The sequence below is a fragment of the Spea bombifrons genome, chromosome 5, assembly GCF_027358695.1.
Source record: "Spea bombifrons isolate aSpeBom1 chromosome 5, aSpeBom1.2.pri, whole genome shotgun sequence".
In the NCBI taxonomy this organism is placed as follows: Eukaryota; Metazoa; Chordata; class Amphibia; order Anura; family Pelobatidae; genus Spea; species Spea bombifrons.
Window position 1 is genome coordinate 67291408 of NC_071091.1, and position 25770 is coordinate 67317177.

The 25770-nt window shown below is 37.6% G+C and overlaps 1 protein-coding gene across 2 annotated transcripts in view; it reads left to right on the forward strand.

The window, feature by feature from the left end:
- Window positions 1-25520, forward strand: part of CAP2 (cyclase associated actin cytoskeleton regulatory protein 2) — a 43044-nt gene extending 17524 nt beyond the window's left edge. For both annotated transcript variants that reach the window (XM_053466664.1, XM_053466662.1), the window contains 10 exons: window positions 1225-1302; window positions 14227-14370; window positions 14608-14693; window positions 15843-15948; window positions 20595-20802; window positions 21010-21185; window positions 22774-22897; window positions 23270-23352; window positions 23717-23857; window positions 25279-25520. In XM_053466664.1, the coding sequence (XP_053322639.1) occupies window positions 1225-1302; window positions 14227-14370; window positions 14608-14693; window positions 15843-15948; window positions 20595-20802; window positions 21010-21185; window positions 22774-22897; window positions 23270-23352; window positions 23717-23857; window positions 25279-25362 (1230 nt within the window). In that variant the 3' untranslated portion in view covers window positions 25363-25520. The remainder of the gene's footprint in view (window positions 1-1224; window positions 1303-14226; window positions 14371-14607; window positions 14694-15842; window positions 15949-20594; window positions 20803-21009; window positions 21186-22773; window positions 22898-23269; window positions 23353-23716; window positions 23858-25278) is intronic.
- Window positions 25521-25770: the final 250 nt, after the last annotated feature.

A 25770-nucleotide genomic window follows, 5' to 3' on the forward strand; every position in this document is an offset into this window, starting at 1 on the left:
GGCCATTTTTAAAAAGGGAATGTGACTTTTTATAGCTATATGATCGCTGTGGTAACATTGGCTACCACAGTGATCATTTAGCTAGAATACTTAAACTTTTTTTTTTTTTTAAAGTTAAACTACTTTATGTTTAAATAATTTAATTTGGGGGTCTCTAGGCAATTTTGATCTTTTTTTATCTGCCTTTAGAGACCCCCAAATCATTTTTTTTACATTTTTATTTTTTTTAACTTAATATTTTTTATTATTTTTTTACAATCTATATACCGTTGGAAAGGTGAGGCGATTACCTTTCCAACGGTATATGTTGGGGGTATGTATCTGCTTAGATGCCTGAGATACAGGCATCTAAGCAACATGCCCCCATACCTCTTTAACTGACAATTGTCAGTTGTTAATAAAGTTGCGCGGTGACGTCATCGCGTCATTGCGCGAGACGTCACCGGGCAGATCGGGTGGACCTGGTGATGCCCTTCAGTGTGAGGGGCAGATCGCCGGGGTAGGTGGTGATGGAGGTCCACAGACCTCCATCAAGGTAAGGTAGTGCTAGTGACGGCATGGTGCCGTCGTTAGCACCTGACTGGGACTGCTAGCGACGGCACTATGCCGTCGTTAGCAGTCAAGGGGTTACAAATTCGGCGGGGGGGCAACAGGGGGGGCAAGGAATAACCTAGGGGGGGCAATTGCCCCCCCTTGCCCCCCTGTAGCGACGCCACTGCATAGAATTTACTAAGTGTAAATGAACATAAGAAAAGTTCCCTGCATTTCTGCTACTCACTAAAAAGTGCTTAAAGTGCATGGAAAACAAAGTTCTTGGGACAGTATACTAAATGTGTATGCGTATGCTCTATACGTACTTTTTAAGTGCATTAAGTGATTTATTGTAACTTTTTGTAATGCAATGGTGTATCATATGTAGCACTTGTTAAATATTGCACTGTTATCGTCTATATTGTATGTGACACCTAAGTACCGCACTTTGTTTGTGATTAGTATATGTGAAATGTTAGGTATTATACTTTTATTGTGACTTATACACATTTTGTAGCATAGACTAACAGTAGTGTAGCGGACACAAAGTGTCTTTATCTTGCGCTGACTTTTGTACAGCCAGAAAAGTAGGCCACATAGAGAACTCTATAGGCTATCACTGAACCTCAAACTATGAAACTGCAAAAATGAGTTACCAATTATCCAAATATAAAATTATTATTACTTTTTCAGGCCTCGCTTGTGGAAAAAGCCTTCAAGGCAGAAAGAGCTTTCTTGCTTTATGCAGCCCAGCATCAGAAACCTCCAAAGGTAAAGTAGTTCTTTATTTACACATTGGAAATTGAAACACACATATATATAATTTTACAGGCATACAAGCATATCAAAGTAAGTAGAAATCATATAAAGCACAAAATATAAAAAACATGTATTTTTTAAAATCATACTACATAAGAGGCTGCAACTTTTTACTTTGTGCAATATATTATTGCAAAGCACCATACAAAAATAATGCTAATTAATATTAATTAATAATTAGGAGAAAGGGTCTTGCTTATTACCCTATAATTTGTAAGTGAATTAACAAACCCTTGACTTCTCACAAAAACTTTAACTGATTTTTATAGCATTTTTATATTTAGTATTTATTTAAATGATGTGCCAATAATATGTGATTTATATCATTTATAAATTGAAGTACATTTCCTTTGTGGTTGTCCTATTTAGTCAGTGATTAGGCATGGAAGTTGGGATGGAAATAAGATTTCATTACATCAATAAAATCTTGTGCATATGTTTAATACTGTTTTTTTCAGGATGCCTGTAGTAACTACATTTATATCACGCAATGGTATTACTGGTTCTTCCCTCCCTATGTGATACTTTGTTTTTGTGTCATTAAATACCTTTTAAAATGAGTGTATTATTTTCAGTTGATACCTAAATGTGTTTGTGTCTATTAATATTATAGCCATGTTTGTAGGAAAATGTAGGAAAAGAATTACAATATTCTTTATCGTCGACCAACATATATATGCCAGTTCAATCCAGCACAAAATGTACCATTTTAAGAAGCTGTTGTAGAAGAAACTCAGTCCGTTATGAATACTTCTGCTTGTTTATTTTGAGATATTTTGGACAAGCGCATCCACAAATGCATGTAGAACACAATATACATACAACAACCTATAGATCCATATCAAGAAAAACAGAAAAAAATTGCTGCGTCCTCAAGATTCCCATCATAGAGGGAACAATAGTTGTGACAATTTGTGGAGTAAGGTACGGTAGATCCACAACATTTGTTGTATGTATAGTAACTTGGCCGCAGACTTCAGAATGGTCTCATCCAAGCTGTCATGCCAAACGTTGTCCATCTCATTGGGCAAGGGAGAAAAGTCTAAGCCATTACGCAGTTGGAGACTGCAGCCGCAGATTGTGGTGACCATAAGAAGAATGTTGTGAAGGAGAACTGCTAATTCTTACACTATATATCATGTTATAGTCTGCAGCATCAACAACCCAGTCCAGGAACCTTTAAGCATTTAAAGGCTTTTACATTATGGCCTTCGATCATATAGGAAAAAATAATCTTGCCTGATCTACTCATTTTCTCTTGCTGTAAAAAATCTAATACGTTCTAGGCAGTGCCCTAGATTACCTGATGGTTTCAGTTGAACGATTTTATGGTTTTAGCATTTCGGGACATTGTGTTTGAGTTTACACAGTAGCATAACCACAATAAGCTATAGCTGCGCCAGCCTGCACCACTATGGAAAAAATAAATATATATATATATATATAAATATATACACATCACAGTGATATTGTTGGGTTCTGCCTGTACCTAATGTCTAAATCCACACTGTCTGTGCCGAATCAAAACAGGAAAGTTAACAATTAGTTTATCAAAATGCACAGGGATGAGAAAAGCAAATGAAGATGACAGCATATCTGCTAATGCCAGAGAGAAGTAATTCTGTCATTCAGCTGTCTAGACTGTTTGCTTTAGCAATGTAAAGCTATGAATGAACCATTGAGTCACAACTAAGGCACAGCAGCTTTGCAGAGATTCATAGACAGCAGACAGGAGACTGAGAGGATTTGCTCTACTGCTGTCATTTTAATGCCAGAGGTGACTTTCAATTTTGATGCTGCAAAATAATAATAATTATTATTATTTGTATATTGTATTTAATGCCGTTGTTTAATATTTTGTTTATATTTTTTTCATTAAGATTTTCATTATTTCTAATCTTCCTTTCCCAGTAGAGAAGGCTGCTCTAATACAGAAAACTATAATTCAACTACTTGACAAAGCAAGGGATACAGTATAATCCATTGCTAAATTATTGTTCACCAGGTATATTCAGCAAATGTAGGAATAAATGTGAATGTTCACCACATATATGCAGTGGGCCTCTGATTGATTTATAATGTTTAGCACATAAATGCAACAGTCATCTGAATAATTTAGAATGTTCACCTAGTATAGCATGGATGCAGTAGACTTCAGAATAAATGACAATGTCCGTTAGGTATAGGCAATATGCTTCAGAATACTTTAGAATATTCAGCACATATATATTGTAAGTGTTAGAACAATTTAGAATGTTTACCAGGCGTATGAAATGGAGCTCATATCCAATAAACCTTTTGCACTCTTCCAAATGAGGGTCATCTGGGGAGATTGATCATTAGTGGCGTTTGCACTTTCTATTGCTAAGGGAAGGTCAGGAAGTTGATTGTGTTAGAGAGGAAATCTAAATACCTTTGTTAGTGAAGAGTTTTGCTGATTCCAGTAATTTACTGACACATAATACACTTGTTAGCATGGAATGGGGTCTGTTTCTAAAGCCCATATTTGCTGAAATTCCCTAAGCAATGGTCTCTCCATCTATATGTCAAGGCTATTGTCATACAGAGCTATTATCAAGTAGAGCATACAATTAGAGTATTTCCCACTGAATCAGATCAGTACTAGAAATGAATAGTACAGTAAAATAAATCATTTAAATTATTGCACTATAGGCCCTTTTGGTGCTTCTTGTCTGACTTCCACCCAAGCTCCTGATTGCAAACCCCCATCTCACACAGTAAGGGCTCCTGCACCTTCCCAGTCTTTTCCTGCAGGGATCTGCCACCTGCCCCTGACCCGTTGTATCCCCATATTACTGCCAGTTCTCTGCCCCCATTACTGCACCCATCTGTCTGACACCCACCGCACATTCCCATGATATGGACCTACAAGCCCCTGCACCAGCCTGGTCCCCTGGCCGCTGTGGCACACTGGGCCCTTACCTCTCTTTGCCGCTCCTGGAGATGCTGAGGATGGTGGTACAAAAAAGGAGAGATATAACGAAAGTGACAATATTTCTACGCGTGTCTCTAGAATGATTCGTCTTCCCTCCATATTAAAGACATGTAAAGCTTTGGTGCATATTATTTACACAATTTAATTTAGAAACACATTTTGTGTGGTTCCTATACACATTATTGTAATTGTTAGGGCAGTAGAACACTGTAATACTGTCACACTCCCCAAACAGTATGAATATTTCAGAGGAGGAAAGCAAGACAAAGGAATCCCTGCCAAATAGGGACACTTGGGAACTATACAATAAAAGCAAGCATATATAGATTTTCAGTGTTTTCTCGACTTAATGATACTATAAACTCAAATGAGCCAATTAAATCTGAAAAAGGAACTTCTGACCTTGTATCTGAACTAGATGAATACAATAGATTGTAAGCTTGCAAGAGCATGGCCCTCTTTTCCTCCTGTACCAGTATATTTTAATATGTTGTTGTCATTTTAAATTAAATTTGTTTAATATTTGATACAGCGCTATAGAATCTGCTGCCGCTAAATAAATAAATGTAACTTAATCCGGTTTTGGTTACTACAAACACAAATGAAAAACATTTTGGAACAATGTATCATAGTTGCTATATTGGAGACACATTAGAAACATTAGTACTTTATTAAAATGTTTGCTTTTGTTATATTCTTCGGTGAATGTATTTATTCTATTACAGCTTTGTTTCTTTTCCTGTATTGTGCGTTATGTAAAAGTGTCGTGTTGTGTGTACTAATATCCTTTCAGAACTTACAGTTTTGCAACACACATGACGCATCATTTGTTTGATTAGAAATGTCGTTTTTTCGTTGGTGGGGAATATACAGAATCCAGGACCTGATATGTACGATGAAGTTTGTAATACACATCTTACCAGCCCCCCACCCAGTTTGCACACACTACATCCCGCATGAACTGAGGCTGCGCTGGGAATATGACTCCAGTTGGCATACCGATCTTACAGACACTGTAATAAATTACCGTGCAGAGGGCCTGTTCTGTTACTTTTTATGGTCATGTTCTATATTTGTGTGAGCGATGGGAACAGTCAGATGGCTTTCCTACCTGATATAAATGTTTATGTGTACCCACTAGTGGCTGCCTGGTGTGCAAGACAACTCGGAATCTCTGGGTCTTGCAATTAAGGATTGTTAAGGACAGACATTCCTTTTTAGTACATTTTAATATTAAATGGTCTAACAGAATGATTAGCCTGCTGCCCTGTAATGAAATGGTTTTATAAATAGAAGGAATAATGAAAAGATATGAAAGTTTTTTTAGATCCGTGTGTGACCTGCCAGTAACCTTGTGTTTTATTACTGTTAGCAGTATGAGCATTTACACGATGTGCTCACCGGAGAAAAAAGTGCTATATAACGGTGTGTGATCAACAAGCATAGCTGCAGCGTGACAGTGAATCATAGAATGCTTTTTCTATCTAGAAATATGGACCAGAATAGATTGGTGTTCAGTACAATGAGTGCCAGGGGTTTAGCATACTACCCATAAACCACCAGATAAGAATCTGGCACATGTATTTTGTCTCTTTTGTTGTGTTGTAAAAATCTATCCTGGTCCTCTTATAATCAGGAAAGCTTTTATACATATCCCATGCGTGTTTAAATTCCCTTATTGTATTAACATCTTCCCCTTCCACTTTACATACCGCTCTCTCAGTCAGGTTTAACTTCCTTACATTACATCTAAGCCTTTGACCCATAGGCTATGATCCCTTGTCCTCATTTTTCCCGTCTTTTGAAATATATTTCCCTCTTGAAATGTGTTAAATAACTCTGTGTACCTGTATTAAAATGTTTTATATCTCTCCTCCCAACTATACATGTTTAGAGTCTTTGTTCCTGATATTTTTATTCTATAAAGCATTCAATATTTTAGTAACCATATACTGTATATATATATATATATATATATATATATATATGTGTGTGTGTGTGTGCCTGTGCAAATTAGACAACAAAATGTTATTATAAAAATGTTCCTAATTTGTATGTTTGCACAGCTCTTCACTATTTTGAGTTTTTGAGTGGTAACCATGGGATTTAATCATTAGCTGATAATTGCATTTGATTATTGTTATAGTATGCTAATAATGCACTACATTTAATGTATCTTAAAGAGGAAGTCTCATTCACTCGCACTCGCTGATTCTTTATGGCAATGGTGATGAAGTCCTCATTATGCCAATGTATATTTTGTATATATCTTAATTACTCAGAGGTTACACATTTAAGTTGATTTGAATTGAGACATTCTATTGTAGAGCTGAAACAACGAATCGATAAAATCGATAATAATCGATAACGGAAATCATCGATAACGATTTCCGTTATCGATTAATCGAGTGATCGATTCGTCGTTGGAGCACTAGGCTCCTTTTACTTACCTCCGCCAGCGTTCCCCGCTTCTGCTCCACGCTCTGCAGTCTCCGCCTTCTTCAAGCTACGTGACGACGGATGTGACGCGCGTCTACTATCAAGTTGGAAGTGGAACAAGTTCGTAGCGGAGGTAAGTACTCTTTATGTCTATTGTCTGTGCGAATGTTTATGTGCGAGACTGGGTGCGCGGCAGAGTGTGTGTGTGTGTGTGTGTGTGTGTGTGCGTGTGTGCGTGTGTGCGTGTGTGCGTGTGTGCGTGTGTGCGTGTGTGCGCGCGGCAGAGTGTGTGTGTGGGTGCGCTGCAGAGTGAGTGGGGGGGTGCGCTGCACAGTGAGTGGGGGGGTGCGCTGCACAGTGAGTGGGGGGGTGCGCTGCACAGTGGGGGGGGGGTGCGCTGCACAGTGGGGGGGGGTGCGCTGCACAGTGGGGGGGGTGCGCTGCACAGTGGGGGGTCCGCGGCACAGGGGGTGGGGGGTCCGCGGCACAGGGGGTGGGGGGTCCGCGGCACAGGGGGTGGGGGGGGCAGGGGATGCAGGGCAGGATGTGAGTGCAGGGCAGAGTGGGGCCAGGAGACTGGATGCAGGTCAGAGTGGGGGTGGGAGGGCAGGGTGGCAGACTGGGTGCAGAGCAGAGTGGGGGTTGGGATGCAGGGCAGGGTGTGAGACTGGGTGCAGAGTAGAGTGGGGGTGGGGGGGCAGGGCAGGGTGTGAGACTGGGTGCAGAGCAGAGTGGGGATGCAGGGCAGGCTGTGAGACTGGGTGCAGGGCAGGCTGTGAGACTGGGTGCAGGGCAGGCTGTGAGACTGGGTGCAGGGCAGGCTGTGAGACTGGGTGCAGGGCAGGGCAGGGTGTGAGACTGGGTGCAGGGCAGGGTGTGAGACTGGGTGCAGGGCAGAGTGGGGATGCAGGGCAGGCTGTGAGACTGGGTGCAGGGCAGGCTGTGAGACTGGGTGCAGGGCAGAGTGGGGGTGGGGATGCAGGGCAGAGTGAGGGTGGGGGCACAGTGCAAAGGGGTGGGGGCACAATGCAAACTTGTGCGCTGGGTGCAAACTTGTTGTATTTTGACAACATAACAAAATACGAATGTTAATGTAAATTTTAAGTTGTTTTTTAACATCCAGTTCATTAAATTCTTTTAAATAAACGAAAAATTTGCATATTGTTTTTTTTATCCGATTAATCGATTAATCGAAAAAATAATCGGCCGATTAATCGATTATTAAAATAATCGTTAGTTGCAGCCCTATTCTATTGTTGACCACAATATGGTATGATAAGAAGATAGTATGTTTGTTTAGTAGATTGGAGCTGGATAAAAAAGCAAACCACAAACAAAAAGGAATTATACATATGTCACAAAATTTATATTTTGTTAAAAAAAAATCCCTTTGAAAAAAAGAAAATGAATCTATGTCTTTAAAACTATGTTTAGGAGAAACTTGTATGTATGGCGGGCATCATTTAATTTTTCATAAGCATTTTTTTAAGCAAAATAAGCCCACTGAAAACATTTTATTCATGGCCTCTCATGATGCATTGCTAATACTTTTGACATATATGTTTGTATAAAGTAAAAAAAAAATATTCGTAGCTCCATAGCCCTGACAACAGATTTCATTTTTAAAAGTGTGCAGATGACTTGCAGTTTGAACGATTACGCCATATGTGTTGTCACTTCATTAACCATACCTTCTGCCATCTAAATGAAGTCTGTTTTTGGAACGCAGACCACCCAGAACAGGTTGGATTCCTTTATTAAAAAAAAATACTAAATAAAAAAACTAGATCTTGGCATTGTACCTGAAAGAATGTTAGATTTTCAAGCTGACATAATTAATTCTGACAGAGGGGCAGAGTGTTTAATATCAGATGCTGCAGCTGTGATTATCTACAAAAACATCTTGTACCTAACCCTTTGGTGACCTGCAGTAACATCGATTCTCTCTTTTGTCTTGTTACACTGAAATCAAGGTTCCTCTTCTGCTCTTAGCCAGTGTGTTTCTTCAGGGTTGACGGGAATCCTGGTATTAGCTGGGAAAAAAAGCTTAACAAATAATATCATCTTTTTCTGATGAAAGCTGAATACAGCATAGACATTGTACAAGGCCTGAAAGTAACAAAAAAGTAGAAATGATTGGAAAGCTAAATATTTCTGTGTGTAGCAATATTATTAAATCAGAATGCCCTTTAAAGGCACTAGTAACTGAGCCAAGAACTCTTTCCATAAGAACATTGACTCGATACTTAAAGACTATAGATTCTTAGATGTCATCACTACTCCTCGTAGACAGGTCCGCATAGCAAGAGAAGTGTTTCAGCACCTCCGCAAATGCATCTACATTATTCTGACCTCTTGGAGTACTTGTATTACATTCATTTTTTTATATAATAGGAAAGGATTGCTTGGATAGGGATGCATTGGTCAGGTCAGGGTGATCTGTAGAGGTTGGTTGTTCAGATGGCTTGATTAGGATGCTGGCTGAGGGTGGGTTTTCAGAGAGCTTTTGAAATTTGCGGATGAGGGAGAATATCTGATGGGATCTGGGGAAAGCTTGTGTGCAGAGGGGCGAAGCAGACCAAGAAAGAAGAAAGAAACGGAAGATAGAAGAAGCAAAGATCAAGAAGCGACAAGACAAGAAGTGGAGCTGGGGAAAAGGAGATAGGGACACAGTAGAGGCGGCAGAGAAGGTAGGGAGACAATAAGACCGAAACGGCAGAAAACTAAATCTGATTTCCATAAATGGATGTACCAAAAACAAAAGAAAATTTTTTTCTGAATCATTTTTGGTCGGTGGTATGGTATTGCCTTCAATTGGGTTTTACATCCAGAATGGGTTAATACATACCAGATGAATGGATATTTTCAGATAGCCATCAAGGAAAGTAGCACTTATGTCATGCTTTGCTTCAGATATATTAAAACAAAAATCCTTAAGGAACTCTGCAATAAAACAGAAGTGTTTATGCAAGGGATCCTAAAGTAATCTTAAGGAACTGTATCCTGTCTCAAATGACAAGTCAATTTGTATAACACATGCCACAGACATGCTAGAGGTGTTTCCATCTCGTCTTCTTTATCTTCTCTTCTCTTACAAAGTTTTTTCTTTTTCCCATTCTCTCTTTTCTTCTCAATCACTCAATGTTTAATATACTAATACTACATTTTTATTAAATGTTATATACTCCAAAAATAAATGATATTTATATAGCTTTACTTGCCCTACTAAGTAGTTCTCAGTCCTTAATAATAATAATAAGAAGAAGAAGAATTCTCAATGTTCCCTTTACTCGATTCTGCAACAAGCACGTTCTTTCATACAAAAATGCATCCTACAAAACTATGTAGCATACACAAATTAAAGGGAGACTAACAATCTCAAATTATTAAACCATCTGAAAAAATCAGACACACTCTTAACATATTTCAATCAGTTAAAAATAAATAGACAAATAGATACATTAGAAAAAAACAAAGTAGAAGTCTAGTTTTAGTTTAGTTTAAATAGTGTAAGTGTAGTGCAAAGTTGATCTTATCTCCCTAGAATCATCTCACTAATTGATTCTATATTCCACTAGTTGTTATGGAAATAAGACCACTTTTCATACTTTGTACCAGAAATGCTCTTTATTACTAAATCCTTAATACCATTTTTTATGTTTATTGCAAGCATTATAATGTTTGTACCATAATCTTATAGACCTTCTACTTCATGGCTGCCTCTTCACTCATGGTAACATTAAGTAAGACTATCAGAATTTGGTCTACCCTAATCCTAATGATGAGTACATCTCATATGAATGAAACAGTGGAGTTTGTATAGTATCTTAACAAATGTGTATATGCACCGTGCGGAAACATTATTAAGGAAAACATGCTTATCACTAAAGTTCCACAATTGTATCATGGTTGTCAACTGCCAGTAAACTTACAGTAAAAAAAAACCAAAACAGTTAATAAAGGACCTGTAGAAATGTTGCATTGCAATTAGTTAATGTTTGTTTTCAACTTTTTAAATATATAATTCAAAGTCAGAAATGTAATATAACTTTTGGTAAAAAGATGAAGTGCTAAATAAACAGTACATAATTGTGAATATGCCACGTATAAAACATTGATCATGATGCTGCACATATTCTGTGGTGCCGGTAGTATCTCAATTTTAGCTGTTAACAACCCCAAATTTCCTATGCACAGATCACATCAGGTTTTCATACCCTGCTATAAGCCTTCACATGCATGGACTCAAGTCTGGGAAATCTGTTTGTAACAAGGCCATAATTTCCACTGGAAAAGAGGGGGAGACGCCTCCAAGTGCTGCCCCTCTTTGTGCTTCCTTCTGCTTCCAGAGGCTGATGTGACATCTGCTCTTGGAGGGACCTCTGACTCTGTCCCAGCAGCCAAAAGAACAACTGGTTCTGGTTTGTGTTATATAGGTGAATATCTTTGTAAATGCATAATGATATAGAAAGTAGTCCTTGTTAAGCCTTGTTAAGAAGGCCTAAAAGCTCTTGCTCAAGCTTGTGCAACCTGAGAATGATCACCTGTGCCACTGGATGACATGAACTCGGGGAAATAAATAGGATCCAAATTTAGCAAATCAGTAAAAAGTCCACTACCACAAGCTGTTGAACTCACAAGAAGTCAGCACGTGTCTACCCTCAGCCTGGTATTCCCTGCAGAGTTTTGATTTATTAACTTAGCAACTGCTCTAACAAATGTATCTGATTTGCACTTGGTTTGTCTTAATGAAAAGATTCCATGACACAAGCAAGCTGGTCTATGTGTTTAGTGCATGTGTCTCGGTGGTTTCCTTCTCCATAAATAACTGGAACATGAAGTATAATGAAAAAAAAAGTTACAAAAGTTTCTACAGTAAATTTGACCTCAATGTGTCCAATACATTAGCAGAAACATGCCCCTTATTAACATGCTGTCTTGGTTTAGGATTGGGGACACGTTGGTAAGGCTTTAACCATCACGCTAGGAAGCAGGTGCAAGCCAACAGAAGACAGAGACCAGCAGCTGGGTAGTGTCATTAATCAGCCAAATTACCACTTCACTATCAATCACTGATAGTCACATATGGGTCATTTGTGTCCTTAATTATACTGTGCTACAGAGTCTGCTAGTGATATACCTGATAAATAGTGATAATAGTGGGGCATGGGAGCTATTATTTTCCACTCACTCCTAAGTGAATGTAGTTGATGATAAAGACCCTCTTCAGTTTATCTCACTCTTAACAGAAATATCCCTACATGGAGTTCTACAGACAAAAAAAACATTTATCTGGTATTTGCATATAACTATAGCAGAATCGGAAATCTATCGGAAAATATTATTTTTTTTAGTAATATATCACCTGTTTTCCCCTGAATCCTAGCATTGACAGTTCAGTACACAATAAACCCATATAAGGGTGTTTACAAGTTAAAATAAGAAATCTAATGTATGCGTTTAAAACCTACGTTATGACTATACCAATAGAGCAGTTCTAAACATTCTCAAAGTAGCTGCATGGTCCCCATTGTCTGTCCCTCCATGATAATTTGCTGATTATTGGTTCATAAAGCCTTTGTAAAGGTCAGTGAGGGATATAACTTCAGGGCAGGAAATTGATTAGAAATGCTGATTCTGCCAATTTCTGCCACTATTCTAAGACTCCTAAAGGGTAAACATTTACACCATCTGAAAAGCAGAAAGTCCAAATTATAAGCAACTTTGATAAATGAATTTCGGTACGCTGGAAGCTGAAACAAACAGAGGCTAATATCGGTTTTGGAGCTTCTGCAGTAGCTGCCTGTGTCCGCTGTATGATCTGGTGAATAGCATTATAAAGGACAAGGAAATTTGTTAGTTGGATTTATTTCCTAGGATTTAGACTCTCTTGCGGTTCTATTTCAATGGCATGTCATTGAGCCTAAATGATGGGGAAGAAATGTTGGCTGCATGTGGTATAAAATAAATAACCATAAATACCTTCCTCAATGAACACCGTTGAATAAAATTACAAGACAGCCATCTGGGAAATAACCACTAAGAAAAAGTAAACCCTTTCTGCCTGTGCATCGGTAAATAAATTATGTACGTAGAAGGATTTTGGGTCTTTCCTGTATCCCCATGCATGGGAAAGAGTGGTGAGGGGTAAAGTGTATAACTTCTGCTGTAAATACTGCTTTTTTTCTGTTTCTATGGCTCCAGGCCAAATTCACCATCATTTCAGCAGGTTTGGTCTTTATCAAAATGACAACAATACCAAAATAGTATGTCCTTTTGATTTCTTTAAAAAGCAGGCAGACCTTAACATAGTTAAACTTGCAAATAAACTCCTTTTAAATGGATCGGTGGGACATTATACACAAACTGATTTATTGCCCCCAACTGAGTCTTCACTCCAAAAGTTGCTCTCCCCCCCTTTTAGTTCATCTTATACACACAGAATCTTACCGAGTGCAAGTGAATTTATGCTAGAAGGATGAAAAATCCTTGTAAAATAAATTGCCGGTCATAACATTGCAGTCATTAGAGGATTTAAAAGATTTTTATGTTTTGGAAAACCCTAGCACAAATTGTATACTACAGTTATTTCCTGATACTACAGAGAGTAAAATCAAGTATGTTTTTTTTTATTAATGTCTGCTCTAATAACACTAATAACGAAGATAAGTGTGAAATTGTTTCAGTATTTTCCAAAAGAGCATTGTAGTTTTGTATACATACCAACACAGAGACATCCTGATTCACACTAAAGACTACGTCGCAAAATTAATTTATGCTGAGGCTAGAGTTCTTTAAAAAAAAAAAAAATTAAACAAACGTGATTTTTCAGCTTTTTAGTACTGTCCATAATTAGAGATTCTGGTCAGGAGGCATACAGATGTGAAAACAGAAAAGATTTCAATCAAAATACATCTTGCCAGTTGATTATCATTCAAGCGCACCTCTGTACAAATGTGCGTTATGGTGAATCTTTAATTACTGATATTTTATTGCATTTATAAACTGATTAAATGATGCTTGCTTATTCATTGAATTATGTGAAACATCCACAGAAACGACAATTTGTCAAATAAATCAGCAAAAGATTTAAAAATAGATTTTTCTTAAAGTTCTTTAATTGATATTGTCACAAGTTCTATCAATTATCTATGCAGTGAAGAACTCCTTCAAAAGGTGAACTATGAGCAAGCCCATGACCCTGGTTTAGGGCGCCTGATTTCACATTACTTGAACACAGGACAGTAGACTCTGTTACCTCTGGAAAGCTTATCCTTGTCCATTATTTTCTCTAATTGCAACATTTTAGTTTGTACCGAAATACTTATCAATGCTAGTGTGACATAGTGATACAAGTCACTTCTCTCATGATTTAATATACCTATTCTATACATATAGTACTTCTTCCAACTATACATTCTCAAGAATACATTGTGTTTCGGTATGTAATATTAATTTATGTATTTATGTTTTCTCTATAGGCTGAAGAAACCTTGATCTTGAAGCCCATATCTGAAAGAATCCTTGAAATCCAGACATTTAGAGAGAAGAATCGAGGAAGCAAAATGTTTAACCACCTTTCAGCTATCAGTGAAAGTATTCCGGCCCTTGGATGGATTGCAATGGTAAGTTAAGTATTTGAAAGTGTTGTTTACTGCCTGTTTTTCAGCTCTTTGGTAAACTAGGGCCACCGTAAGGCATACCTAGGAGATAAATGTAACACCAGTCATAGTGGACATCACTGTGTACAAAAAAATGAGATAACTTAACTTTGAATAGATATATTTCTCCTGTAGCACACATCTGTTTTTATGCCAGTTTTTGTAATTTGGAAAATGTTGAATCTCATGATTTACCTTTAGGCCCCCAAACCAGGTCCCTATGTCAAGGAGATGGCTGATGCTGCCACCTTTTATACCAACCGGGTATTAAAAGATTATAAAACCACGTAAGTGTTGTTTGCCTGCTTCCATCCTTTTTCTACTATTTACACTAATGTCAAATGGACAGCTCTGCTGTATTGTAAATTGCACTAGGAAAAATAAAATCCTGAGCTTTTTGTTAGAAAAGTACTAATATGAACTAAAGAGTGGCAAAGGTGTGAAAACTCAATTATATCCCTCCCAACATTCAAGAAACATCTCAAAACTCACTTCTTCAGAGAAGCCGCACCATCTTAGAACTTCCCTGTCACTGATACAACCTCCACACTACCTCTCACCCTTTCTCTATTCCTTATATTCTTTATATTTGTCCAAACTCCATTCCCCAGTTTGTCAATTCTCGTCTTGTCATACCCTTTGAATATATGTATTGTAAGAAGCGCTGCGTAAATTGTTGGCGCTATATAAAGCAAAGATAATATTAATATATAAGACTAAAGGACTCCCTGTCCTTTGCTGTGTGGGGGGGGGGTTGCTAAGGTAATGCAAAAATACAGCTATAAATGCATGTATGAATTAACATGATTTAAACACATGTGCCAACTCACATTTCACAGTATATGACCTGCAGCTTCATTTGAGGGGTTTTCTCATTGATTGATGATATTCATTTATTTTTCACCTGTCCCGTGTATACTTCATATTATATATTTATCTCTTCTTTGGAAAGAGCAGATACTGGTTCAACAAAACTATCCTCCTTCTCTACTTGATGCAGCTCCTTATATCAACAGTAGTCATGCACAATTGGGAGGCCAGTTTGTCCTGTAGCAGTGTGAACAGTATTTAATTTCTCTAGACAAACCCTTACCACCATCAAGAAGCACTCCTAGGCATAACCGTATACTTCTGCTTGGGCTCTGATATCAGTGAAGGGTATGGATTTTACCTTCAACATCTACTTTAACTCTCCACTGGAATTATACATAATTCTAACTCTTCTTCTCTAAAGCTACTCAAAATTGAACTTGGAATGTAATATTTCAAGCCCCGCGGCTAGAATCGAAAGGATAATATCATAAGTGCTTAACAGAATAAGCAGAAATGCCAGTGAAAAGTATCTAGTCCCTACACAACTAACCATGGTGCCATCTTTTGGTTCTTTTAGCTCAGTTGCATCAGAATACTGAGGCTTATGCTTTTTGTTTGTATAGTGATGCTCACCATGTGGATTGGGTCAAGTCGTACTTAACCATTTGGAGTGAGCTGCAAGCATATATCAAGGAATATCATACTACGGGTATTTCATGGGGTAATACGGTAAGACCTGAAGTTTTCATCCTTTAGGTTAACATTTGGAAACAAACTAGTGTATATTTGAATTTATTACTCTTTCTTGTGAATCTTTGTTTTTATTTTGTCGACTTTTGTTATTTTATTTTATTCCTAGAAGTCAGTCACCCCCATGTGGTATTTGCAGACGTTCAGTAATGTATTGAAGTCATATAGCTACATCAGTTAACCTTTCAAACCAACAGCTGTACCGAGCAACTGTTCCTTTTATTTTGGTGGTGTATGCCAAATTGTGTCTTCATTGAGTGACGCTATTGAACTATCGGGGCTGCTAAGTGCAAGGAGACCTGGCAACAGCTGTGAGGGTTTAGAAGAATTTGCGATTAAAGTACAGACTATCATCAGGCTTATAGGAATACACTTACTCTGTGTATCTCTTAAATGCCAGAACAAATGGTGATGTATGATTCCTTGGAACATGTGTGAGCAACTACTTTATATTGAATTCAATTATTTAGTAATAGATTTGGCTAAAATGAAAAAAAATGTCCCATTTAAGCTAAGTAATAGATACAGTAAAGCAGCAATGTGCATGTTAACATTTTTTTTTAACATGTTTAGTTGTATTCAAATTCAGAATCTAAAACATATGCGCAGGAAAGATCTCCTGCCATAGTAAGTATTTACCCTGAGCTGGAATACATAAAAAGGAAATAAGACAAGGCCAACAACCAAATATGGTTTCAAGTTTTGCACCAAGTAGCAGATGGGACGCAACTTTCTTATCAGCTAAAAGATTATGTCTAGGACAAAATTGCATCCTGTCTCAGTGCCCCAGTGCTAAAAAGGTCAACGGCACAAACATATCAAAAAGAACGTTTGAGGACAATTCTTCACAAAATGTATAATCCAAAACACAGTTTATTTCATATATATATATATATATATATATATATATATATATATATATAATTTATTTGATTCCATGGGAGCTGATTATTGATAGCTGTGTCAAATCATGACTTAACAGTTATTTGTATATCCTTAGCACTGTGTCCTTCTCTGTCCAAATTATAGATCACGTCTAGGTTCATTTACTCACCCACACCTCCTAAAATAAGAAGGTAATATGTATGGTATGGGGTACCTTGTGAAAAACATGATTCCACCTGGCTCATCATAAACTCCTGTCCCTGGAGTAGGTATAGTAATTGTTCCGCAGTTAGTATAAATCCCTATGCGCTGGTAAGAAGGAGAAGGTGTCTGATCTGTGCGTCGTGGCATCTGCTTGTTTACTGGCACAAAAAGAGGAAAAGCCATCTGTCACAAAGAACCTCCAGAAGAAGCAATAGGTGGTAGAGAAAGATAGAATTGAGACCAGAGTACAATATTTACCTTTATGGCTATAGATATATAAGAGATACAGGGCTTTATCCTCTGTGTTAGGTGAACCTTAACCACTATACAAGTGAACAAGAGCAGAAGTCACAAGTACTCAGGAAACCTGATCCAATGGCCTGTAGTGAATTTGCCAAACATTTGGTGCTGCGTTGCATTGAAAACCCAAAATAGTAACTAATACTACTAATTTTAACAAATAAACCCAGCAGTTGAATTACAATTAGCCACCATAATTATTTTTCTGATGCTTTGAAGAGTCTGGCCATGTCAACTTTCAAGCTGTTGGTTTTGAAGACAGCTTGACACATGGCCATATCAGCAATCCGGGAACTGGCAGGTGACAAACTGCAGCGTCTCAAAACTGAAGCACAGTGAATGAGGTCTGTGTAAACAAATACGTTTACTCAAGCACCGAAGAAAAGCAGAGGCCTCTTGTTCAATGACAATAACAGAAGTGCCTGAACATCAGCTGTTCCTTCTTGTAATGTATACATCATTGCACATCAGGAGTGCATGCAAACAGGTGGCTGTAATAACACGCTGAATAGAACAAGCAACTACATTTACAGGAGCACCTTAACAAAGGATCTATGTCTATGTCACCATCCACCTGCTCCCCGAGCTGTAATCTGATATATAACGTTCTCTTGGCTTCGCCATGTGCTGTTACGGAGACAGAAAATTAGAAAACAGTTGCAATCATTTCACTGTAGTAAAAAGTAGACATCATTTGTTAATGACTGATTTTTATTTATTTATTTATTTTAATTGTCAAAGATTGATATTTTTTTATTTAAATTATTTTATTTATAAAAAAAAAAACATAAACAGGTAATAAGTAGACAGTTCTTCTTTAAGGATGTGATGGACCTACGTCTGTTAGCTATCCTTTACGGAGCCCACATATGGGAATGAACAGTGGAATTATGATTTGTACAATTTCAGAATTGTCATGTGAATAGGGAATTATCACCCATTAACTTCTGACTCCCACCTGAAGCCCAGGGCCATCTCCTCATTGCAAATCACAATGTTCTTGAGGGTCCCTACTTATAACAGTCTCTAGGTAGATGGTTCTGTATTAATTCTTTCTTTGGAAAACGCAATAATTCATATTGATTTAAATGATAATTGCAAATTCTTCTAGTTCAACCTCTTTATTGTTTGAATAAACACTTTGTATATTAATAAAGTGTTCAATATGCACATACATCCAGTCCCTTTGTTTTCTACATATCAAGAATCCTTCCTGTTTATTTTGTCCAAGAAATGTGCCTTAATGAAACCAAGTTATAAAAGGGAATAAATAATCTCTGGCAAAGCTAAAGGAAAACTGATAAAATCTGCCCTTAATATGTTAAATTTAGTTTGTGGCTCCCACCAAGCCTCATCTGTCTCCAATCTGATATCTGATTGTTGGAGTACATTCATTTTTTACTTGCCTGAGACCTTCTTCTTACATTAACTATTTAATATCTCCCAAACTGCACATTAAGATAACAACTTTACTCATTCATTGCAGGCAAAAAAATCTCCAGTTTACATTTTTATGCAAACGGAGCAATAATTGCAGGAACTGGCTCTGAGTGGGTATCCTCTTGCATGATGTGTTTTATCTGTGTTTCGGGTTCATATGAATTTAACTCAATCCAGTGTATGGGTTCAAGCAAGTTTTTTCCAAAATGTGCTTGTACTTTAATACATTCATTCCCCCCCCCCACATAATTACCTTTGGTGCTGCCCTAACCTAACCCTGGGCAGTACCACCTACCATCCCCTCTGCGCCACACTCCTTTGTAGTGGGATATGATGTCATATCCCAACTTTTTTTCTTTCCTTTTGAAGCCCAAGGGCCACAACGGAAGCTAGAGCCCCAACATCTTCATATCACTAGCCTGAAGGTGGGCCGGATCTTCTTGATCCTCCTCCTAATGCAAGGAGGAGGACCGCTGTAACCTTCAGGAAGAGGTGAGAGCAACAAGGCATCAACTGTCTCTCTCACTAAAAAGCCTGGATTCAGTGCGACAGTGTCCGGTATCATAACACTCCAATTTTAAAGGAAGCGTGGCACAGAAGGAAACTATAAAGGGCTGTGCTGTATTAGAACAGCCCTCCATTGTGTCTATGGAACGGTTGGAAAGATCAGTGACTTCCCTTTTAATCAGCCCATTGATGTATGGCTTTGGCAGAGGGGCTGCCAGCACCCTGGACCTGCTGCCCTAGTCAGCTCAGGCTGCCCTAGTTGGCCCAGGCAAGAATACGCCACTTGTCGCATGACCTTAAACTCTTACATTAGAAAATCTGCATTGTTCTCATCTTAGAATCTGCTGAAGAGAAGCATCCCCCTAACATGACATTTACAAACAGGTGAGCCTTTATAGATGAAAAAACTCCATCAACATTTCAGACTGATGAGTGCCTCCATGCAAGACAAATTTCCTCTGCATGAGGGGACATATTCACTTTTAAAAATACATTAGCAGCTAGTAACTTTTGTTCAGTAGTGGGGAACCTGCTGCTTCCTCATTCTTCCCTCACAAAGTTCAAGTCCTTCTGTGCTGAATTGCAATGACAATATCTGGCAAGAAAGATGTGCCCAGTTAGCAACTGTCTCTCTCTTTGTGAGTAAAACTCACTGTAGAAGGGTCATAGGGTAAATATATAGGCATAATAGATGTCCTCTTTTGCCCTGCGTTAAAGACATCTCATACTATATCCATCCCCATACAGAAATCATGTTATATAATGTATCATATACCTGAACCCATAAAACATTAATCCATTATATATCTTCCAAGAACCATACTAATCTGCAAGTCTAGAATTATTTGATCAGCCACTGTATTTCCAGACAAGAAAACATTAGCAACTTGTATTGATTCACAAAGAGGGTAACAGTGAAGAGCCTGGTATCTACAAGCCAGAATTCCTTTATACATTACCATTTACCTAGATTTCAGTATGCCACGTGGCACTGAACTTGAAGACAGTAAAATGTATTGCTTGGATTATCATGCTACAATGGATCTGTTCAAAAGTTTTTAGTGTGGGAAATATTCAGAGAAACGTCATGTTTCCGTACTGGGGCCTGATTTCATTGATATTTTTATTAGGGATTTTACCAGTCACACAGGTAGGGCATGCCTTTTTTTCAATCAAGCTAAATTACAATGATTGAGAGTAATTGGACTAATGGATGAGTGCGTGGCAGTTACAGGCAAAGTTTTATTGGATTATGTATACCTGCTCATAATATTGGAATGTTATTACAGGTACTTTCAACACCACCGGCTGTTGAAGGAGACCCACAAGTGCAAAATACATCATCTGGATCATGTCATCCACCACCACCTCCTCCTCCTCCACCTCCATGCTTTCCACCAATGCTAGACTCTCAGGCTTCCAAGTCGAAAGACGATGCCTCTCAAGATCGTTCTGCCTTGTTTGCCCAGCTCAATCAAGGAGAACAAATAACAAAAGGTTAGAAAAGTGGGTAGATTATATTGTAATTCCTGATTAACTGTCCTTGGATTACCAAAATATTCTGGGGGGTTTTGGGGGTCAGGAGTTTATATAGCACTCTATTGGAAACTGGCCCTTCTCTTTAAATAGTTCTAAAGCATGAGGGGTGGGGCACCTTGCAGTTTTCCTTTATATCTCATATATCTGCTGATGACACTTTTATAGGTCTTAAACATGTTACTGATGATGAGAAAACACATAAGAATCCTAAACTACGTGGTCAAGGAGGACAAAACCGATCACCATCAAAACGTCACACTCCAAGCCCCACTTCTCCAAAACCTCTTCCTCATCAGACCTATTGCCCTCTGCTGGAGCTGGAAGGAAAGAAGTGGCGAGTGGTAAGGTTTATTATATTCTCGTGCAATCCATTCACATTTGTAGACCGGCCCATAGTCATATTCCACTCCAATTAGTTATTTGACAGGTTCTGTGCCAACCAAATCATGGTTATGTTATTATGGGCCCTGAGATAAATACATTTCAGTCCCTTTTATAAGGCCTGATAATTCTCATCCCTAGCTATTCATAGCACAAACTTAGTGTTACTGGTAGGTGAGGCCATTAAGATCCTAATTCCCTAGTGGAGACCGAAAAACCTTTTTCAGCTTCCATGAGTTATCCATCTTGGGACATCAGTGTCTGAGCTCCCTACAAGGTTGGCCAATGAAACAAGTGGCTGGCAGTTAGTCCTGCTCTCATTAGTAGCTCTTGTGAGTCCATGATGACTTACTCTTGAGTAACAGTGAAAATGCTAAAATCTGAATTTAGCGAATAATTGCCAGGAATTTACTTGTTCTCTCTTACACTGTCTCTCTATATTTATACTTTTTTGTTTGTAAGTCTGCATTTTATTTAAATCTGAAAATGCACCAAACTTTGTTAGTATTTTACAGTAGATACAGCATATAGATCAATATGTTTGTTTATATACATAATGTGTTAACTGGAAAGACTCAAAGTTGAAAATTGTTTCCCTTGTTCATGTTTTAAGGGTTATAGATAAGGTTATAGTGAACTTAAACAATGAGAAAGGATAGTGTACATTTAACTAATCACACAATTCAGCCCCGTAAAATAGTGAATTATATCTGAAGAAGAGACATTGTATGTTATGACGGCTTACGTTTTCCCTGTTTTGGCCCAATAAAAGCTATCACAGCTTAAAGCCCTTGTTTTTGTAGATATCCTGGTGACTATATGTGAACAGCAATTGAAAAGGCTTCTATCCATGTCCTAAAATCTATAAATCAAAGCAGCCCCCTGCACCTCCTGCCAGCTTTCCCTGCAATTATGACTTATACTTAGAATAAACAGTAGGCACATGTTGCTGTTTATACACATAAGTAAAGATTGGGTTTAAATATCCGTTCCAGTTCATTTATTGCCAAGTGTCCTTCAATACAATATGTCTATGGGTAACCTACAACTTTAGTATGTGAGCATTAAATAAAATGTATGTTTGCGAAATGTTAATGTTTTAAAAAAGTAACTTATACATTTTGCGGTAATACATTGTATTCTCCATTAGGAGGCACTATAGCTGCATTTTAAATGTACAAATCTAAGGTTATCCTGACACTGGGCCATTTAAATACTCTAACATAAACATTTACACTCTTGTTCTTTGATTTTGGATATTCTGCAATGTACTTTAAATGATATTAGTTGTTTTATTATCTACCTATTTTTCTAACGAAAGCCTTTGCAGTTGTGATGGGATGTGGATCAGTCCACAGTGGTCATCATTTTTTTTGGTCCATGACTTTCATTATATATATATAATTTTTTATTTTATTTTTTATTTTTTGTAGCCAATTTTAGATGACATTAACAATATCCATGCACAGGTGTTTGCTGGAATTCAGTATATAAATATATTTGACATAATTTTAACCCGATCTTGCTTATTTCTATAATATATTTTAGGAATTCCAGGAGGGAGTGAATGACCTTGTGATCTCTGAGACTGAGTTGAAGCAAGTTGCTTACATTTTTAAGTGCAAGAAGACAACACTGCAGATAAAAGGAAAAATAAATTCAATCATAATAGGTGGGTGAACAGTGGGTGGAACATGCTGTCTTTGATGGCCGGTTCATTATAGCTAGGCAATACAGCTGTACAACCTGTGTGTTTCTATTTAGTCTTTGGAAAGGTGACAACCATTTCTCGTAAGACGTGGAAAGAAAAATTCCATATGTTTATTTGAGCTACTGTGGGTTATTTTTTTACACTTAGTATATCTGTAACCTCAGTTTTCAATACATAAGCATTTGATTGACTGGGAGATTACTCAGTAGGCCGACTCCCCGACTCAGATGCAAGCTGGAGATACCTTTATGTTTGGTAAAGTCGGATTGTTGTCTTATAAATGAGTATTTATTTTTTTTTAGAAAAGTTATATTTTAATTTTCTCCATTTCAGACAACTGCACAAAGCTCGGCCTTGTTTTTGATGATGTTGTCGGAATTGTAGAAGTTATTAATTCAAAAGATGTTCAGATCCAGGCAAGTACCTTACTATTGCACATTCATTATTATTATTATTATTATTATTATCCCCTAGTCCCTTATGAGACTGCAAATCATCATGGTGTTTTTTGGGGACGGGGGTTAAATAATGGATTTTAAAATGTAAAAAAGCGTAACTGTTAGGAGGTAGGTGGGAGAAGAGCAAATGGTTAGCGGAAGAAAGAGGAACAATGGATTTCTTCTAGACCATAATCTCTACTAACAGCTAAATGTTAAGAGTAGATTATAGGTTTCTACTGATAAAATTAATTAACTGTCTATGTTTGTATTCCCTGTTCATTCTGTGTATATATTTATTTTGATAATTGTGTATGATGATGCGTTTTGTGCCCTTCCAAAGGTTATGGGAAAAGTGCCCACCATTTCAATCAACAAGACCGATGGCTGTCATGTATACCTGAGTGAAAATTCAATAGACTGCGAGATTGTGAGCGCCAAATCATCCGAGATGAACATCCTTGTCCCACAAGATGGAGATTATGTAGGTTGAAAGTTGATTTTGCACTACAATGAAATTATTGTTAAAGGACATATAGGTGCAACAAGAAGGTCCTTTTTGTTCATGTCCTAAAACACACTGTTGAATAGTGCTTTTTAGGAACACCAATTATATACATTAAGTGTGTATATATATATATATATATATATATATATATATATAGACAAAAGTATTGGCGTTGCATTCTAAATTTATTGACATTAATATGCAGTTGGCCCCCCTTTTGCTATAACAGCTTCCACTCTTCTAGTAATGCTTTTCACAAGATTTTGGAGAGTCTCTGGATATTTTTGAACATTCGTCCAGTAGAACATTTATAAAGTCTGGCACTAATGTTGGATGAGAAGGCCTGGCTCACATTCCAGTTCATCATAAAAGGTGTTCGATGAGGTTGAGGTGAGGACTCTGTGCCGGCCAGTGAAGTTCTTCCAAACCAAACCTCCATGTCTTTATGGACCTTGCTTTGTGCGCTGGGGCACAGTCATGCTGGACTAGAAAAGGGCCTTCCTCAAACTTTCCCCACAAAGTTGGAAGCATAGCATTGTCTAAAATTTCTTGGTATGCTTAAGAGGACAACATCATTGCCTGGCCTCACAAATGCTGGAGGAATGGGCAAAAATCCCCCTCAAAACACTCCAAAATCTTGTGGAAAGCCTTCCCGGGAGAGTGGAAGCTATTGTGGTTGCAAAAAATTACATATTTATGTCTATGTATTTAGAATGTGATGTCATAAAAGTCCCTGTGGGTGTAATGGTCAGGTGTCCCAATACTTTTGTCCCTATATTGTCTGTGTGTATATATATATATGTATGTATATATGCATGTGTGTGTGTGTGTGTGTATATATATATATATATATATATATATATATATATATATATATACTATTACATATTGGTTTTTGCTTTTCCCTTCCCTATTTAGCATACATTGTGAGTCAATTAGACTATAACTGTATCTTCACTAGAGAACAAATTTGATTCGCTAGTCTTAATGCTCTGTACAAGGGACCACTGGACTCTTGAAGGCTTATGTTACATCCTGCTTTATAAACTTTGGCACACCAAAAAGTATTACAAACATTTTAAGATGTCGGTGCTAAATGCAGATTATTAAAGATCAAGTGGCCACCTAGAAAGGAATAGAACATTTCTGTACATAGAGAGAGAGAGAAAGGGAAAAGTCAGCAAATACATGTAACAGGAGCGACCTCAGGGTGATCTCGATGAGAGCGATCTCACAAATGCTTCCTGGGAGTTTTTACAGCCAATAGCTCATAATCCCCGGTGCTCTGTGTCTGAAAGACCACACCATTCATGCATCTTTGAGCACATTCTACCCTGTGTTTGTATCTTATCCCTGGAGTTCATCTAATCTCGTTTGTTTATTTTGTCTCTCTACAGAAAGAATTTCCTGTTCCTGAACAGTTTAAGACATCATGGGATGGATCCAAGCTGGTCACTGAACCAGCAGAAATGATGGGCTAATCTGATACTGTATTTTTTTTATATGTGTGCCAGCCCCCCTGGTTGCTTTTAACTCCCTCTTGCCTGAATTTCTTAAAGTGGAATATGCTCTGTGATCAAGAATAGAAATTACACTGAATTGTGGTCATGGGCATTTTTTACAGCATCAGACCCTGAAAGTAGTCAGTACACTTGACCATTTGTATGTAAGTGGCTACACAGACAATCAATAATAAGGTCAAATTAAACCCAATCAGTATATTAGACAGAATTATTATTATGAAAATTAAAATTAAATTAGTAAAATAAAGTAAAATGGTGCTTCAGGAAGTTACATGCAACAAAATAATATGGACAAGAGAAGACAACACATTTTTATAATGTTAGTAAGTCTTTCATATTATTTGGGTATAATTATACCACTTTAAA